At 37.9% G+C, this 19607-nt stretch overlaps 1 protein-coding gene across 6 annotated transcripts in view; it reads left to right on the forward strand.

Annotated features, from left to right (window-relative positions):
* NDRG4 (NDRG family member 4) overlaps window positions 1-19607 on the forward strand; it is a 312038-nt gene that overhangs the window by 190574 nt on the left and 101857 nt on the right. For all 6 annotated transcript variants that reach the window (XM_053702558.1, XM_053702544.1, XM_053702536.1 and 3 more), the window contains 2 exons: window positions 16216-16336; window positions 16423-16485. In XM_053702558.1, coding sequence (XP_053558533.1) covers window positions 16216-16336; window positions 16423-16485 — 184 coding nt within the window. The remainder of the gene's footprint in view (window positions 1-16215; window positions 16337-16422; window positions 16486-19607) is intronic.

Raw genomic sequence — 19607 nt, forward strand, 5'->3', positions numbered from 1 at the left:
CCCCTGATAGCCCGGTTAATATAGCTACCTCTGCTTGAGAGAATAGCGAAACTTTATATCACAGCACTTGAAATGAAATCTATACCTACATTTCCTTCTTAATTTGAGTAGTCTCCATGGCATCATTTCTTACTGTTGGGAAATACTGAACCTGGTCACCTTGAGGAGGCAAAGACACCCCAGCCAAAGGCTTAAATACACCCCTTACTTCCCTCATATCCCAGTCATTCTTTGCCATTCATCACAGGATGGGGAGCTGTTTGGGGTGCCAGGAAGGCACAGGGTGACTTGAGCTAGCTTCAATGCTCTGAAGGCTTGGCCTCTTCTGGATTCGTCCCAGTTTATCAGATTCCAATCAGACAACATAACCTTGGTGGCTTACATCAATCATCAGGGGGGAACAAGGAGCTCCCTAGCAATGAGGGAACTATCTCGGATACTGGAGTGGGCGGAGGCCCACAACTGCATGCTGTCAGCGATCCACATTCCGGGTGTGGATAACTGGGAAGCAGATTTCCTCAGCAGACACTCCTTTCATCCAGGGAAATGGTCTCTCCATCCCGAGGTGTTTGCGGAGATTCACAACATATGGGGGACACCAGAGAGAGATCTCATGGCGTCCCGGCTCAATTCCAAGCTGCCCAGATATGGCTCGCAGTCCAGGGATCCTCAGGCGGAGTTAACAGATGCATTTGCAGTGCCTTGGAGGTTCAAACTAATTTTTCCACCGTTGCCACTTCTCCCTCGTGTACTGGCCCGAATCAAGCAGGAGCAAGCATCAGTGATAATGATTGCTCCATCGTGGCTGCAAAGGATGTGGTTCGCGGATCTGGTTGGGATGTCCTCATCTCCTCAGTGGAAGTTACCTTGTCGCAGGGATCTGCTGGAACAGGGTCCTTTTGTTCATCAAAATCTAGATTCTCTGAGGCTGACTGTGTGGAGATTGAACTTTAGTCTTAGCCAAAAGAGGTTTTTCTGAGAGGGTTATTGACATTCTCATTCAGGCTTGTAAGCCTGTTACTGGCCGCATCTATCATAAGGTGTGAAGAGCTTACTTATTCTGGTGTGAAGAGCGTGGTTTCGCCTGGCATAAGGTCAAGGCTTGCAAAGATTGCAAAGAACTGTTAAAACCTAGGGAACGTATCCCATCTAACCCTATCAGATTTGTCTCAACCTTTTACCCGGAAAGCGCGGAAATCATAAAAATTCTCTCAAAACATTGGCATGTCATACTGGCTGATGACCAGTTAAGGAAATTCATTAAAGAAAAACCCTCATTTACTTACAGGAGGAGTAAAAATCTGAATGAATTCCTAACACAAAGCCATTATGACAGGAATCCTTTTCAAGGATCAGTACAGTGTGGGAATTGTAAGGTCTGCCAACATATGGTTAAAAAGACTATAATGAAGGATAGATTCAATATCCAGTGGTCTATTAAGGAGTATATCAATTGCAGGAGCAGCAATGTAGTATATTGTATCTCATGCAGCTGTAATATATACTATGTTGGCATGACGACAAGATCCCTAGGTACCAGAATGACAGAACACCTAAGTAATATTAGAAACGCACAGTCAGATCTGTCTAAAAAGAAGAAGATAAGTGTTGCAAGACATTTTTTGCACAAACACAGAGGTGACACTAGAGCTTTAAAATGCTGGGGTTTGGAGATAATTGAATGAATCCAATAACTACTGGACCTTCCTTTGAATATAACATCTAACTACTGTTCCTAATAACAATTGAGCATTTATACTATTTTAAGGGAACCCAATATTTATAGGGAAAATCCAATGGGGCACTTATAATAGAGTATTATTTAAACCAGTAGTCCCGTCTTTTGATGAGACCCAGATATATATACCTCTCTAGTAATTTAAGTGCCTATACAGAATGTTGCCCTTAGTTTAATGGTTACAGGGATTTTATTTCTATCCAATTTTGCATGGAATCAACTGCATAGCAATGATGTTTTTTAATACTCAGTGAGTAGTTTAACAATTACAAGACATTAGATAACATCTATTATTGATATTATTTACATTATTTATAAGTATATAATAAGTTATTATTAGGTATGCATCACGGATAATAGCATCAGACCCACTAAATATAAGCATTGTAAAGGTGGAGTGTTATAGAAGGTATCGATGTTATCAGTAGTCCCGTCTTAGGATGGGACCCAGACGTATACATATATATACTTTCATAGGACAACATAAACAACCTTATAATGTATTCACCTATTCTACCCATGAGCATACACGGTATGATTGAATCACTATGTAAGTATTAGATTGACCTTGAAGAAATATAATCTGAGGAGAGACTATCTGAACATGAGTGATATCGATAGAAATGCACTGCCATACATACTTGAACACATAATCACTAACTCCATCCTAAGGGATACCCTATAACTTACAATTAGAGGTGCTGTTGAGTACAAATTTAGTTTGTCATAATTACTCTTTATACTGTCGTTCAACATAGGATATGAAGTTTAGCAATATATGAGATAAAGGGGAGTGGGGACTGATGGGTAATGCATTCATCTGCCTGTACTTAACCACAGTATATATTATTATGCCTTTAGTGAGGACAGACACTCCAATTTACGGGGTACAATAATAATGTGGTTAGGTAAGACGTTTCTAATATGCTTACTACTTTCTTGTAATATTAATCTTGATTGCCTGGTATACACTGGTATTATATATTAAAAAACATTTGTTCTATAATAGTACAGACGGTTACCAATTTATTTAGACAAAGCAATATTAAGGATGGGATATTGAGCCTCATCATTTTGATAAGGGACCAATAAGATTTCTTCCTCAAACCAATCCCCCCTCTGCACCAATGGAACTAAAGATTCCTAATAGGAGGGGATAAGGCTTAGATGCTATACGTCATTATTGGAGGCTGCACTTCTAAGCAAAAATTGTCGCATGAATTTATTCTGAGCCTCAGAACTGATAACCAATGGGATCCCACCTCCCTCACACTCCACCCGTCCCAACCAATGGAACCATTAAGTTGGAAATGGGAGGGGGGAGTGGCTAAGTCGCAGAGCGGCAGCATTGGAGGATGAAATTCCTTAATATGGTATATAAAGACACTGTTACAGCGTTCGGTTTGCTCGAATGAAAAAATTCGATAACACATTGATAAAGGCCGTTTCTAAAGGCCGAAATGCGTTTGTGTGATTGTTTAACTGTACCAGTCATACTCATCTCATGGGCTGTTCTTGCCTCTGTCACCTGAAGCCGACGTGAGCAGTTTATCGGCCAGGAAACAGGGGATGTATGTAGTGTGACCGGATCTTTTAATTATTTATTTATAAGAGTGGTGGCTGATACCAGACAACTCTGGATAACTAGTATTAATTAATTATTAAAGGTTATATTTTAACTAGCTTTACATTTACATATAGAGGTGGAGTTCTATATCCCCCTTCTTTTGCACTATTTTTTTAATAGGATATCAGTTATTTAACTAGTTATTAAGGGTAGCACCGGACCTGTAAGGGCTTATTTCCTCTAGACACACTATCGCAGTGCCAGTAATTTATTTTTTTGCTATACAATAAGGTCAAGGCTGCCAGGATGCTTTACTTTCTCCAGGAGGGTCTGGAGAAGGGCCTTTCTGCTAGTTCCCTGAGGGGAAAGATTTCGGCCCTTTCTGTTTTGTTGCACAAAAGGCTTGCAGAGCTCCCTGATGTGCAATCCTTCATTAAGGCTCCAATCAGGATCAGACCTGTGTTAAGCTCTAACGCTCCACCTTGGAGTTTGAATCTTGTTCTTACATTTTTGCAACGGGCTCTGTGTGAGCCTATGCATTTGTGTTGGCACGCAGAGTTTCTGAAATGGCTGCCTTGCAATGTGAGCCTCCTTATCTGGTGTTCCACACTGATAAGGCTGTTTTACGTACCCGATTGGGTTTTCTTCCTAAGGTGGTGTCTGATCGTAACATCAATCAGGAGATTGTGGTTCCTTCCTTATGTCCTAATCCTTCTTCTTAGAAGGAACGTTTACTTCATAATCTGGATGTGTTTCAAGCTTTGATGTTTTCTCTTCAAGCTACTAAGGATTTTAGACAAACTTCTTCCTTGTTTGTTATCTACTCTGGGAAGCGTAAGGGTCTGAAGGCCTCATTGACTTCCTTATGTTTTTGGTTGAGGAGTGTTATACTCTTAGCTTACGAGTCAGCGGGACTTAGACCTCCTCAAAGGATTACAGCTCATTCCACTAGAGCGGTGGCTTCCTCTTGGGCCTTTAAAGGGCCATTATACACTCATTTTTTCTTTGCATAAATGTTTTGTAGATGATCTATTTATAAAGCCCATAAAGTTTTTTTGTTTTTTTTTAATAATGTATAATTTTGCTTATTTTTAAAGAACATTGCTCTGATTTTCAGACTCCTAACCAAGCCCCAAAGTTTTATTTGAATACCGTCAGCTACCTTCTCCAGCTTACTCCTGTTTGTGTAAAGGGTCTTTTCATATGCAAAAGAAGGGGGAGGGGGGAGTGTCTTATTTCCCACTTGCAGTGGGCTTTCCAACTACCTTTTCAACAGAGCTAAACTGAAAGCTTCTAAGCACATTTTTAAACCATTTTATACTGGATTTTTATATCAGTATCTGTGCATCTTATTCTTTATAGTATTGTCTATTACATGCAGTTATATGAAAATGAGCGTATACTGTCCCTTTAAGAACGAGGCCTCTATGGATCAGATTTTGTAAGATGGCTACCTGGTCCTCCTTACATACTTTTTCAAAGTTCTACAAATTTTACGTTTTTGCTTCGGCAAAAGCAGCTTTTGGGAGAAAGGTTTTGCAGGCTGTGGTGCCCTCAGATTAGGGTCCGCCTTTCTTTTACCCCTCCCGTTATCATTCAGTGTCCTCTAGAGCTTGGGTATAGTTTTCCCAACAGTAAGGAATGATGCCGTGGACTCTCCTCATATTAAGAAGGAAATCATACATTGTTCTTACCTGATAATTTCATTTCCTTCTGTATGAGGAGAGTCCACAGCCCCCACACGTATACTCCGATGGGCGGACCAAAATTTAGTTTTTCTCTTCCGGCACCATTTATACCCTGTTATTTCTCCTACTGTTCCTTGTTCCCTTGGCAGAATGACTGGGATATAAGGGAAGTAGGGGGGGAGTATTTAAGCCTTTGGCTGGGGTGTCTTTGCACTCCTTGTGGTGGCCAGGTTCAGTATTTCCCAACAGTAAGCAATGATGCCTTGAACTCTCCTCATACAGAAGGAAATGAAATTATCAGGTAAGCATATTTTATGTTTTTTATAACTACAGAGCTAGGCGATAGCAGCTCTGCTTACTGACACATGGGGCCAGGACCCACAGAAAACCTCTGGCCTCCCACATCACCGCCACTTAATAAACCTATTAACCCCTGAACCGCCAGCCCCCCACATCGCAATAAACTAAATTAAACTATTAACCCCTAAACCTAACAACCCCCTAACTTTAAATTAAAATTACAACTATAAACTATAAATTAACCTAACATAACTATTATACTACAATTAAAATAACTACCAATTAAATAAACTAAATTAAACATTAAAAAAACTAACACTACTAAAAAAATTTGGCCGCAATCCGATATACGGCGCAGGTTTCGGCGCAAGCGTGGAAACCTGCGCCGCCCGTAGTTTCAGCTCGCAACTCGAGCTATCACATATACGGCGCCGTCAGATGCTAAAGTGCCGTAAGTCTGACAAACCAGCGATGTCCAGAAATCTGCGTAAGTTCAAATTTCTGGAGTCGCCAGTGACTTACGGCACTTTAGAAACTGCTGCTGCATAAAAAACCTGACTCCCAAACATAGCCCGACACGTATACCCCTCTATCCTCAATCCCCCCTCTCACTCCTAACAATAAATATAATAACCCCTAAACCGCCACTCCCGGACCCCGCCGCCAGCTACATTATCTATATTACCCCTTAATATGAGCCCCCTACACCGCCGCTACCTATTTTAACTATATTACCCCCCTAATGTGAGCCCCCTACACCGCCGCTACCTATTTTAACTATATGACCCCCTAATGTGAGCCCCCTACACCGCCGCCACCTACATTAACTGTTACCCCCTAATATGATCCCCCTACACCGCCGCCACCTATTTAAACTATATTAACCCCTAATATGATCCCCCTACACCGCCGCCACCTATTTAAACTATATTAACCCCTAATGTGAGCCCCTACACCGCCGCCACCTATATTAAATTAATTAACCCCTAATCTAATCTCCCTATACCGCCGCCACCTATATTAAATTAATTAACCCCTAATCTAATCCCCCTATACCGCCGCCACCTATATTAAATTAACTAACCCCTAAAATACTAAAATTTAACTACCACTAAACCTAAGTCTAACCCTACAAATAGCCCCAAAGTAACCAGCTTTATTGCCAGCCCTTAAAAGGTCTTTTTGCGGGGCATTGCCCCAAAGTAATCAGCTCTTTTACCAGCCCTTAACCCCTTAGTGACCAGAGCACTTTTCCATTTTCTGTCCGTTTGGGACCAAGGCTATTTTTACATTTCTGCGGTGTTTGTGTTTAGCTGAAATTTTCCTCTTACTCATTTACTGTACCCACACATATTATATACCGTTTTTCTCGCCATTAAATGGACTTTCTAAAAATACCATTATTTTCATCATATCTTATCATTTACTATAAAATAATTTATAAAATATGAGGAAAAATGGAAAAAAACACACTTTTTCTAACTTTGAACCCCAAAATCTGTTACATATCTACAACCACCAAAAAACACCCATGCTAAATAGTTTCTAAATTTTGTCCTGAGTTTAGAAATACCCAATGTTTACATCTTCTTTGCTTTTTTTGTAACTTATAGGGCCATAAATACAAGTAGCACTTTGCTATTTTCAAACCATTTTTTTTTTTTCAAAATTAGCGCTAGTTACATTGGGACACTGATATCTTTCAGGAATCCCTGAATATCCATTGACATGTATATATTTTTTTTTAGAAGACATCCCAAAGTATTGATCTAGGCCCATTTTGGTATATTTCATGCCACCATTTCACCGCCAAATGCGATCAAATACAAAAAATCGTTCACTTTTTCACAAATTTTTTCACAAACTTTCAGTTTCTCACTGAAATTATTTACAAACTGCTTGTGCAATTATGGCATAAATGGTTGTAAATTCTTCTCTGGGATCCCCTTTGTTCAGAAATAGCAGACATATATGGCTTTGGCATTGCTTTTTGGTAATTAGAAGGCCGCTAAATGCTACTGCGCACCACACGTGTATTATGCCCAGCAGTGAAGGGGTTAATTAGGAAGCATGTAAGGAGCTTTTTGGGGTATTTTTAGCTTTAGTGTAGTGTAGTAGACAACCCCAAGTATTGATCTAGGCCCATTTTGGTATATTTCATGCCACCATTTCACCGCCAAATGCGATCAAATTAAAAAAAACATTAAATTTTTCACAATTTTAGGTTTCTCACTGAAATCATTTACAAACAGCTTGTGCAATTATGGCACAAATGGTTGTAAATGCTTCTCTGGGATCCCCTTTGTTCAGAAATAGCAGACATATATGACTTTGGCGTTGCTTTTTGGTAATTAGAATGCTGCTAAATGGCGCTGCGCATCACACGTGTATTATGGCTAGCAGTGAAGGGGTTAATTAGGTAGCTTGTAGGGAGCTTGCAGGGTTAATTTTAGCTTTAGTGTAGAGATCAGCCTCCCACCTGAAACATCAGACCCCCTGATCCCTCCCAAACATCTCTCTTCCCTCCCCTACCCCACAAATGTCCCCGCCATCTTAAGTACTGGCAGAAACTCTGCCAGTACTAAAATAATAGGAAAATTTTGGCTTTTTTGTGCATTTTTTTAAGCATATTTACATATGCTTATGTGTAGGATCCCCCTTAGCCCCCAACCTCACTAATCCCCCACCAAACAGCTCTCTAACCTTCCCCCTCTGACTTAATGTGCGCCATCTTGGGTACTGGCAGCTGTCTGCCAGTACCCATTTTAGTGAAAAATATGCTGATATAATTTAAAAAATGTCCCTTTTCTGTAGTGTAGCTTCCCCCCCCCCAATACCAACCCCCCACCCCTTCCTGATCCCTTAGATGCTTTTAAAAAAATAAGTTTATTTTAATTTTTTTCACAATTTACTTGTAACTTTTTTCTGTAGTGTAGCGGTTCCCACCCGCTCCCGCCCCGTGCACGCGCCCGCCCGCCACCCCCCGTGCACGCGCGAGCCCCCGTGCGCGCCCCCGGCGATCCCGCCCCCGGCGATCCCGCCCCCCTCTATGACTAAGAAGCCATCGATGGCCGCCCACCCACCTCCCACTTCTGCTCCCACCCACCAACAAAAGCGGCCATCGATGTCCGGTGCAGAGAGGGCCACAGAGTGGCTCTCTCTGCACCGGAGGGGTAAAAAATGTTATTGCAGGATGCCTCAATTTCGAGGCATCCTGCAATAACCGGAAAACAGCTGGAAGTGATCAGGATCGCTTCCAGCTGCTTTCCAAACCGAGGACGTGCAGGGTACGTCCTTGGTCGTTAAGTGACTTTTTTAAGAGGACGTACCCTGCACGTCCTCGGTCATTAAGGGGTTAAAAGGGCTTTTTGCGGGGCATTGTCACAAAGTAATCAGCTCTTTTGCCTGTAATCTAAATCCCCCTATACCGCCGCCACCTATAATAAATGTATTACCCCCTAATCTAATCCCCCTACACCGCCGCCACATATATTAAATATATTAACCCCTAATCTAATCCCCTATACCGCTGCCACCTATAATAAATATATTACCCCCTAATCTAATCCCCCTTACACCGCCACCACCTATATTAAATTAATGAACCCCTAATCTAATCCCCCTACACCGCTGCTACCTATATTAAATATATTAACCCTAATTATATTAGGGTTAATATAGTTAATATAGTTATTATATTATATATATTAACTATATTAACCCTATCTAACTCTAACACCACTAACTTAATTATTATTAAATTAACTAAATATAATTAATAATTACATTGTAGCTATTTTAGTGTTTATATTTATTTTACAGGTAACTTGATATTTATTTTAACTAGGTACAATAGCTATTAAATAGTTAATAACTATTTAATAGCTACCTAGTTAAAATAATTACCAATTTACCTGTAAAATAAATCCTAACCTAAGTTACAAATACACCTACACTATCAATAAATTAAATAAACTACAAATATCTAAACTAAAATACAATTAAATACACTAAACTAAATTACAAAAAAAAACACTAAATTACAAAAAAATAAAAAGATTACAAGAATTTTAAGCCCCCCAAAATAAAAAAAATTCCCTACCCTAATCTAAATTACAAAAGTCAACAGCTCTATTACCAGCCCTTAAAAGGGCCTTTTGTGGGGCATTGCCCTAAAGTAATCAGCTCTTTTGCTGTAAAAAAAAACAACAACCCCCCCATTACAACCCACCACCCACATACCCCTACTCTAACCCACCTAAGTCTAACCCCCAAGTGCTCCTTACCTGTCCTGAGGACCGGCGGAGAAGGTCCTGTTCCAGGCGGAGAAGTCTTCTTCCAGGCGGCGACATCTTCTTCCAGGATCCAGCCGGCGCGGAGCAGAGGAGTTGAAGACCGATGACCGCGGAGCTGAAGACCGGCGATGCTGGAACTGAAGATTGGCAACGCTGGAACTGAAGACTGCTGGAACTGAAGACCGGAGCGTGGAGGATCCTCTTCATACGATTGCTGCTGTACACTGAATAGGAATTCAAGGGACACGATTAAAAATGGCATCCCTTGAATTCCTATTGGCTGATTTGAGCCTTCAAATTCAAATCAGTCAATCGGATGCAAGCTACTTTAATTCTATTGGCGGATTTGAATAGCCAATAGAATAAGAGCTACTGTAATTCTATTAGCATCGCCGGTCTTCAGTTCCAGATGGACGGTTTTCAGCTCCGCGGTCATCGGTCTTCAACTCCTCCGCGCCGGTTGGATCCTGGAAGAAGAAGATATCTCCGCCTGGAAGAAGGCTTCTCCGTCTGGAACAGGACCTTCTCCGCCGGTCTTCAGGACAGGTAAGGAGCACTTGGGGGTTAGACTTAGATTTTTTAAGGGGGGATAGGGTGGGGGGGATAGGGTGGGTTAGAGTAGGGGTATGTGGATGGTGGGTTGTAATGGGGGGGTTGTTGTTTTTTTACAGGCAAAAGAGCTGATTACTTTGGGGCAATGCCCCACAAAAGACCCTTTTAAGGGCTGGTAATAGAGCTGTTGACTTTTGTAATTTAGATTAGGGTAGGGAATTTTTTTATTTTGGGGGGCTTTGTTATTTTATTAGGGGGCTTAGAATAGGTGTAATTAGCTTAAAATTCTTGTAATTTTTTTTATTTTTTGAAATTTAGTGGGGTTTTTTTGTAATTTAGTTTAGTGTATTTAATTGTATTTTAGTTTTGATATTTGTAGTTTATTTAATTTATTGATAGTGTAGGTAGGTGTATTTGTAACTTAGGTTAGGATTTATTTTACAGGTAAATTGGTAATTATTTTAACTAGGTAGCTATTAAATAGTTATTAACTATTTAATAGCTATTGTACCTAGTTAAAATAAATACCAAGTTACCTGTAAAATAAATATAAACCCTAAAATAGCTACAATGTAATTATTAATTATATTGTAGCTATCTTATGGTTTATTTTATAGGTAAGTATTTAGTTTTAAATAGGAATAATTTAGTTAATATTATTAATATTATTTAGATTTATTTTAATAATAATTAAGTTAGGGGTGTTAGAGTTAGATAGGGTTAATATAGTTAATATATATAATATAATAACTATATTAACCCTAATATAATTAGGGTTAATATAGATAATATAGGTGGCGGCGGTGTAGGGGGTCAGATTAGGGGTTAATATATTTAATATAGGTGGCGGCGGTGTAGGGGGATTAGATCAGGGGGTAATACATTTATTATAGGTGGCGTCGGTATAGGGGGATTTAGATTACAGGCAAAAGAGCTGATTACTTTGTGACAATGCCCCACAAAAGGCCCTTTTAAGGGCTGGTAAAAGAGCTGGTTACTTTGGGGCAATGCCACACCAAAAGCCCTTTTCAGGGCTATTTGTAGGGTTAGACTTAGGTTTAGTGGTAGGGAAATTTTAGTATTTTAGGGGTTAATTAATTTAATATAGGTGGCAGCGGTGTAGGGGGATTAGATTAGGGATTAATTTAATATAGGTGGCGGCGGTGTAGGGGGATTAGATTAGGGGTTAATAATTTTAATATAGGTGGCGGCAGTGTAGGGGGATTAGATTAGGGGTTAATAATTTTAATATAGGTTGCGGCGGTGTAGGGGGATTTAGATTACATTAGAGGCAAAAGAGCTGGTTACTTTGGGGCAATGCCCCGCAAAAAGCCCTTTTAAGGGCTGGTAAAAGAGCTGGTTACTTTGGGGCAATGCCCCGCAAAAGGCCTTTTTAAGGGCTGGTAATAGAGCTGGTTACTTTGGGGCAATGCCACGCAAAAAGCCCTTTTCAGGGCTATTTTTAATTTAGTTTATGGTAGGGACAGTTTAGTATTTTAGGGGGTAATACATTTATTATAGGTGGCGGCGGTGTAGGGGGATTAGATTAGGGGTTAATACATTTAAAATCGGTGGCGGCGGTGTAGGGGGATTAGATTAGGGGGTAATATAGTTAAAATAAGTGGCGGCGGGGTAGGGGGCTCACATTAGGGGGTAAAAATGTTAATATAGATGGCGGCGGTGTAGGGGGATTACATTAGGGGTTAATAATTTTAATGTAGGTGGTGACGGTGTAGGGGGCTCACATTAGGGGGTTAGACATTTAATGTAGGTGGCGGCGGGGTCCGGGAGCGGCGGTTTAGGGGTTAAACACTTTATTAGGGATTGCGGCGGGGGATCGCGGTTGACATATAGGTAGACATTGCGCATGCGTTAGGTGTTAGGTTTGATTTTGCAGCTAGTTTATGGAGTTACGGGGCTCCGATACACAGCGTAAGGCTTACTACGCCTGCAATTTGTGGCGAGGTGAAAATGGAGTAAGATTTCTCCATTTTCGCCACGTAAGTCCTTACGCTGTATATTGGATACCAAACTGCGCTGGTTTGGTATACCTGTCTATGCGCCAAAAAACTACGACCGAAGGCAGAAATATACGAGCGTAACTTATATGTTATGCCGTATATGTGATACCAACCCAGCGCAAAGTTTGGCGTCGCTGCAACGCTGCATATCAGATCGCGGCCTTGAAGTCTTAATTTACAAAAAATAAAAAAATACTAAATTACAAAAAATAACAAACACTAAATTACGAAAAAAAAGCCCCCCCAAAATAAAAAAAAACCCCTAGCCTACAATAAACTACCAATAGCCCTTAAAAGGGCCTTTTGTGGGGCATTGCCTTAAGAAATCAGCTCTTTTACCTGTAAAAAAAATACAAAGACCCCCCCAACAGTAAAGCCCACCACCCAACCAACCTCCCAAAATAATAAACCTAACTCTAACAAAAACCTAAGCTACCCATTGCCCTGAAAATGGCAATTTTATGGGAAATGACCTTAAAAGGGAATTCAGCTCTTTTGCATTGCCCTTAAAAAGGCATTTAGCTCTTTTTAAAAAGCCCAAGCCCTAATCTAAAAAAAAAACCCACCCAAAAAAAGTAAACAAAAAAACTAACACTAACCCCCGACGATCCACTTAAAGTTTCTGAAGTCTGGACATCCAGGCGGCGAAGTCTTCATCCAAGCGGCGAGGTCTACATCCAGACGGCGTCTTCTATCTTCATCCAGTCGGAATCTTCTATCTTAAACCTGGCGACGTCTTCTATCTTCATCCCGACTGCAAGGAGTGGGTCCATCCTTGAAGATATCCGGCACGGAGCGTCCTCTTCATACGGTCACCGCCGTACACTGAATCTTCAATGCATGAAATTCAAATCAGCCAATAGGATGAGAGCTACTGAAATCCTATTGGCTGTTCAAATCAGCCATTAGGATGAGAGCTACTGAAATTCTATTGGCTATTCAAATCACAAACGGTTTAAGCCCAGGGCCACATCAAGGTCTCTTCCCACCAGTGTCCCTAACCTGTCAACTCTGCAGACTCAGACACTCATATATTTAAAAAAATGTACTCAACTAATACATTTACATATATGTAAACTCCTGCATTTAGTTAATAAATTATTCTTTGTGGATTTAAACAATATATATTATTACAACTCATCACCAAGAAGCCTGTAAAAAAAAGTAAGAAGGCGCAACATTGTGTGATTCCTCATAAAATCAAGGAGTAAAGGCTGATAAATAAGCGTACTCACAAACTGGATAGCTCACCCATGTACTAGCAGGAGCGGACTGGCCTTTTGACAGTGGACCAGCTCACTGAACCTCGGGCATCAGGAATCCTTCTGTGTTAGCTGCAAATACAGGATGGTTTCATAGTAGGAACAAAAGGAAAGCAGCAGGAAGTAAATATATATAAAAACATTTATTAAAACATCAGTAAAACCGGAAATCTACAAATGAATCCCTGAAATATGCAACGTGCTTCTCAGCAGTCAATCCACTGTTTCATCCGCCCCAAAAAGTTTTGGGTTTGTTTTATAATTATGACTTATCAATTACTACATTAATAGATATTTCACTATTTTAATATGTTATTATTCATATTTAAAGATACATTTTATATTTACTAATAATTCTTAAGTATTCACAAGATTTTATTAAATATGTGTGTTTTACATTTTAGAAAGTCTAATCATAAAGGGCATTTTAACACTTTGCAACTAGGAGAGTGAGAGGTTAAGTTCAACCTAAAAATGTCTGCATACAGCAAGCCAAACCCCAGTAATAAACTCATTATGAACTGTGTACAAATGATTTTTTTTATTATCTCCTATTGACTTGATGGAAGCTAAAAAGTACCTCCCGTAGCCAAAAATCTGACGTCTTTGTGAACTACTGAATTGTGTTAATTTGTTTGACAGTCAGAATAAAAACTACTGGCTGTCAATAACAATAATAATAAAAATGTTTATTCTGTTTTAGAACCATCTTATCATATATTTGCACAATTTCCATAATTATTCTGTTTCTCCCCCCCCCCCCCCCCTTTTCTTTTTCTTAAAGGAACAAACCCTATTTTCACCTACCTATTTTAACTTGGTTAACAGAAATACATTTTTTGGTCTGCAGCAGATAAAAAAAAATACTTTTCCAAGGGAATTTTCATTTAATTTAACACAACTTTGTAGATAGCTGTTAGCTAATTTGAAAAAGGATGTGTACAGTAAATCCAGCAAGATCCAAATTTGTTTATAGTTACAATAGATGTAAAATTAATACTTTATTTTTAAATGTTATTGTATTACAGCAAGTACTGTTTAGTCCATGTAGCTTGTAGCCCTAATGTGAATCACAATCTCTTCCCTACAAGCTCTGCTTTACTGTTTAGTCCATATAGCTTGTAGCCCTAATGTGAATCACAATCTCTTCTAGACACGTTATGCTTTTAGTCCATATAGCTTGTAGCCCTAATGGGAATCACAATCTCTTCCCTACAAGTTTTACTTTACTGTTTAGTCCATATAGCTTGCAGCCCTAATGTGAATCACAATCTCTTCTAGACACACTATGCTTTACATGCTATGCTTTAGCCTTATAGCTTGTAGCCCTAATGTAAATCACAATCTCTTCTAGACACGCTATGCTTTACTGTTTAGTCCATATAGCTTGTAGCCCTAATATGAGTCACAATCTCTTACAGACAAGCTTTGCTTTACTGTTTAGTCCATATAGCTTGTAGCCCTAATGTGAATCACAATCTCTTCTAGACATGTTTTGCTTTACTGTTTAGTCCATATAGCTTGTAGCTCTAATGTGAATCACAATCTCTTCTAGACACGCTATGCTTTACTGTTTAGTTCATATAGCTTGTAGCCCTAATGTAAATTACAATCTCTTCTAGACACGCTATGCTTAACTATTTAGTCCATATAGCTTGTAGCCCTAATGTGAATCACAATCTCTTCCCTACATGCTTAGCTTTATGGTTTAGTCCATATAGCTTGTAGCCCTAATGTGAATCACAATCTCTTCTATACACGCTATGCTTTACTGTTCAGTCCATATAGCTTGTAGGCCTAATGTGAATCACAATCTCTTCCCTACAAGCTTTGCTTTACTGTTTAGTCCATATAGCTTGTAGCCCTAATGTGAGTCACAATCTCTTCTAGACAAGCTTTGCTTTACTGTTTAGTCCATATAGCTTGTAGCCCTAATGTGAATCACAATCTCTAGATAGCTTGTAGCCCTAATGTAAATCACAATCTCTTCTAGACACGCTATGCTTTGCTGTGTAGTCCATATAGCTTGTAGCCCTAATGTGAATCACAATCTCTTCTATACACGCTATGCTTTACTATTCAGTCCATAGATTTTGTAGACCTAATGTGAATCATAATCTATTCCCTACAAGCTTTGCTTTTACTGTTTAGTCCATATAGCTTGTAGCCATAATGTGAATCACAATCTCTTCTAGACACGCTATGCTTTTAGTCCATATAGCTTGTAGCCCTAATGGGAATCACAATCTCTTCCCTACAAGTTTTACTTTACTGTTTAGTCCATATAGCTTGCAGCCCTAACGTGAATCACAATCTCTTCAAGACACACTATGCTTTATTGTTTAGTCCATATAGATTGTAGCCCTAATGTGAATCACAATCTCTTCCCTACAAGCTCTGCTTTACTGTTTAGTCCATATAGCTTGTAGCCCTAATGTGAGTCACAATCTCTTCCAAACAAGCTTTGCTTTACTGTTTAATTTATATAACTTGTTGATCTAATGTGAGTCACAATCTCTTTCAGATAAGCTTTGTTTTATTGTGTAGTCCATATAGATTGTAGCCCTAATGTGAATCACAATCTCTTCTAGACAAGTTTTGCTTTACTGTTTAGTCCATATAGCTTGTAGCTCTAATGTGAATCACAATCTCTTCTAGACAAGTTTTGCTTTACTGTTTAGTCCATATAGCTTGTAGCTCTAATGTGATTCACAATCTCTTCAAGGCAAGCTTTGTTTTACTGTTTAGTTTTTATAGCTTGTAGCCCTAATGTGAATCACAATCTCTTCCAGACAAGCTTTGCTTTAACACATTCTTCAACTACGAGGACATGCAGGAGATCACAAAGCACTTTGTGGTTTGCCATGTAGATGCCCCAGGACAGCAGGTTGGGGCTTCTCAGTTTCCACAAGGGTTAGTAAATAAGATATAACTACAAACTAGATTCATATTTTATTTTATGTTCTGAGCTATAAATGTTGGGGGTTTTTTCATTCCAGATATCAGTATCCCACTATGGAGCATCTGGCAGCCATGTTACCCAGTGTCCTGCAGCATTTTGGGTGAGACACAATTAACTCTTTATGGAGTGACATGTATATTACAAGTATATAGTCTGAATAGCTCAGACAAGAACAAGCAGTGATAAACATACAGCTATCACATTATATTACCTACACATAGCACATTATGTTACATACACATATCACATTGTGTTACATACACATATCACATTGTGTTACATACACATATCACATTGTGTTACATACACATATCACATTGTGTTACATACACATATCACATTATGTTACATACACATATCACATTGTGTTACATACACATATCACGTTACATACACAGATCACAATATGTTACATACACATATCACATTGTGTTACATACACATATCACGTTACATACACAGATCACAATATGTTACATACACATATCACATTATGTTACATACACAGATCACATTATGTTACATACACAGATCACATTATGTTACATACACATATCACATTATGTTACATACACATATCACATTATGTTACATACACATATCACATTATGTTACATACACATATCACATTGTGTTACATACACATATCACATTGTGTTACATACACATATCACATTGTGTTACATACACATATCACATTGTGTTACATACACATATCACATTGTGTTACATACACATATCACATTATGTTACATACACAGATCACATTATGTTACATACACATATCACATTATGTTACATACACATATCACATTATGTTACATACACACATCACATTTTGTTACATACACACATCACATTTTGTTACATACACATATCACATTATGTTACATACACACATCACATTTTGTTACATACACATATCACATTATGTTACATACACACATCACAATATGTTACATACACATATCACATTATGTTACATACACAGATCACATTGTGTTACATACACAGATCACACGTTACATACACAGATCACATTATGTTACATACACACATCACATTATGTTACATACACATATCACATTATGTTACATACACATATTACATTTTGTTACATACACAGATCACATTGTGTTACATACACATATCACATTATGTTACATACACAGATCACATTGTGTTACATACACATATCACATTATGTTACATACACAGATCACATTGTGTTACATACACAGATCACATTGTGTTACATACACATATCACATTATGTTACATACACAGATCACATTATGTTACATACACATATCACATTATGTTACATACACATATCACATTATGTTACATACACATATCACATTATGTTACATACACATATCACATTATGTTACATACACATATCACATTATGTTACATACACACATCACATTATGTTACATACACATATCACATTATGTTACATACACATATCACAATATGTTACATACACAGATCACAATATGTTACATACACATATCACATTATGTTACATACACAGATCACATTGTGTTACATACACATATCACATTGTGTTACATACACATATCACATTATGTTACATACACAGATCACATTGTGTTACATACACATATCACATTATGTTACATACACATATCACATTATGTTACATACACAGATCACATTATGTTACATACACATATTACATTATGTTACATACACATATCACATTATGTTACATACACATATCACATTATGTTGCATACACAGATCACAATATGTTACATACACATATCACATTGTGTTACATACACAGATCACATTATGTTACATACACATATCACATTATGTTACATACACAGATCACAATATGTTACATACACATATCACATTATGTTACATACACAGATCACAATATGTTACATACACATATCACATTATGTTACATACACAGATCACAATATGTTACATACACATATCACACGTTACATACACAGATCACAATATGTTACATACACATATCACATGTTACATACACAGATCACATTGTGTTACCTACACATATCACGTTACATACACAGATTATTTTATGTTACATACACATATCACATTATTTTACATACACATATCATATTGTGTTACATACACATATCACATTGTGTTACATACACATATCACATTATGTTACATACACATATCACATTGTGTTACACACATCACATGTTACATACACATATCACATTATTTACATACACATATCACATGTTACATGCACAGATTACATTGTTACATACACATATCACATTATGTTACATACACAGATCACAATATGTTACATACACATATCACATTGTGTTACATACACAGATCACATTATGTTACATACACATATCACATTATGTTACATACACATATACACATATCACATTGTGTTACATACACATATCACATTGTGTTACATACACATATCACATTATGTTACATACACAGATCACATTATGTTACATACACATATCACATTATGTTACATACACATATCACATTATGTTACATACACACATCACATTTTGTTACATACACACATCACATTTTGTTACATACACATATCACATTATGTTACATACACACATCACATTTTGTTACATACACATATCACATTATGTTACATACACACATCACAATATGTTACATACACATATCACATTATGTTACATACACAGATCACATTGTGTTACATACACAGATCACACGTTACATACACAGATCACATTATGTTACATACACACATCACATTATGTTACATACACATATCACATTATGTTACATACACAGATCACATTGTGTTACATACACAGATCACATTGTGTTACATACACATATCACATTGTGTTACATACACATATCACATTATGTTACATACACATATCACATTATGTTACATACACATATCACATTATGTTACATACACAGATCACATTATGTTACATACACATATCACATTATGTTACATACACAGATCACATTATGTTACATACACATATCACATTATGTTACATACACATATCACATTATGTTACATACACATATCACATTATGTTACATACACAGATCACATTATGTTACATACACATATCACATTATGTTACATACACATATCACATTATGTTACATACACATATCACATTATGTTACATACACATATCACATTATGTTACATACACA

The sequence above is a fragment of the Bombina bombina genome, chromosome 1 (genome assembly GCF_027579735.1).
Source record: "Bombina bombina isolate aBomBom1 chromosome 1, aBomBom1.pri, whole genome shotgun sequence".
In the NCBI taxonomy this organism is placed as follows: Eukaryota; Metazoa; Chordata; class Amphibia; order Anura; family Bombinatoridae; genus Bombina; species Bombina bombina.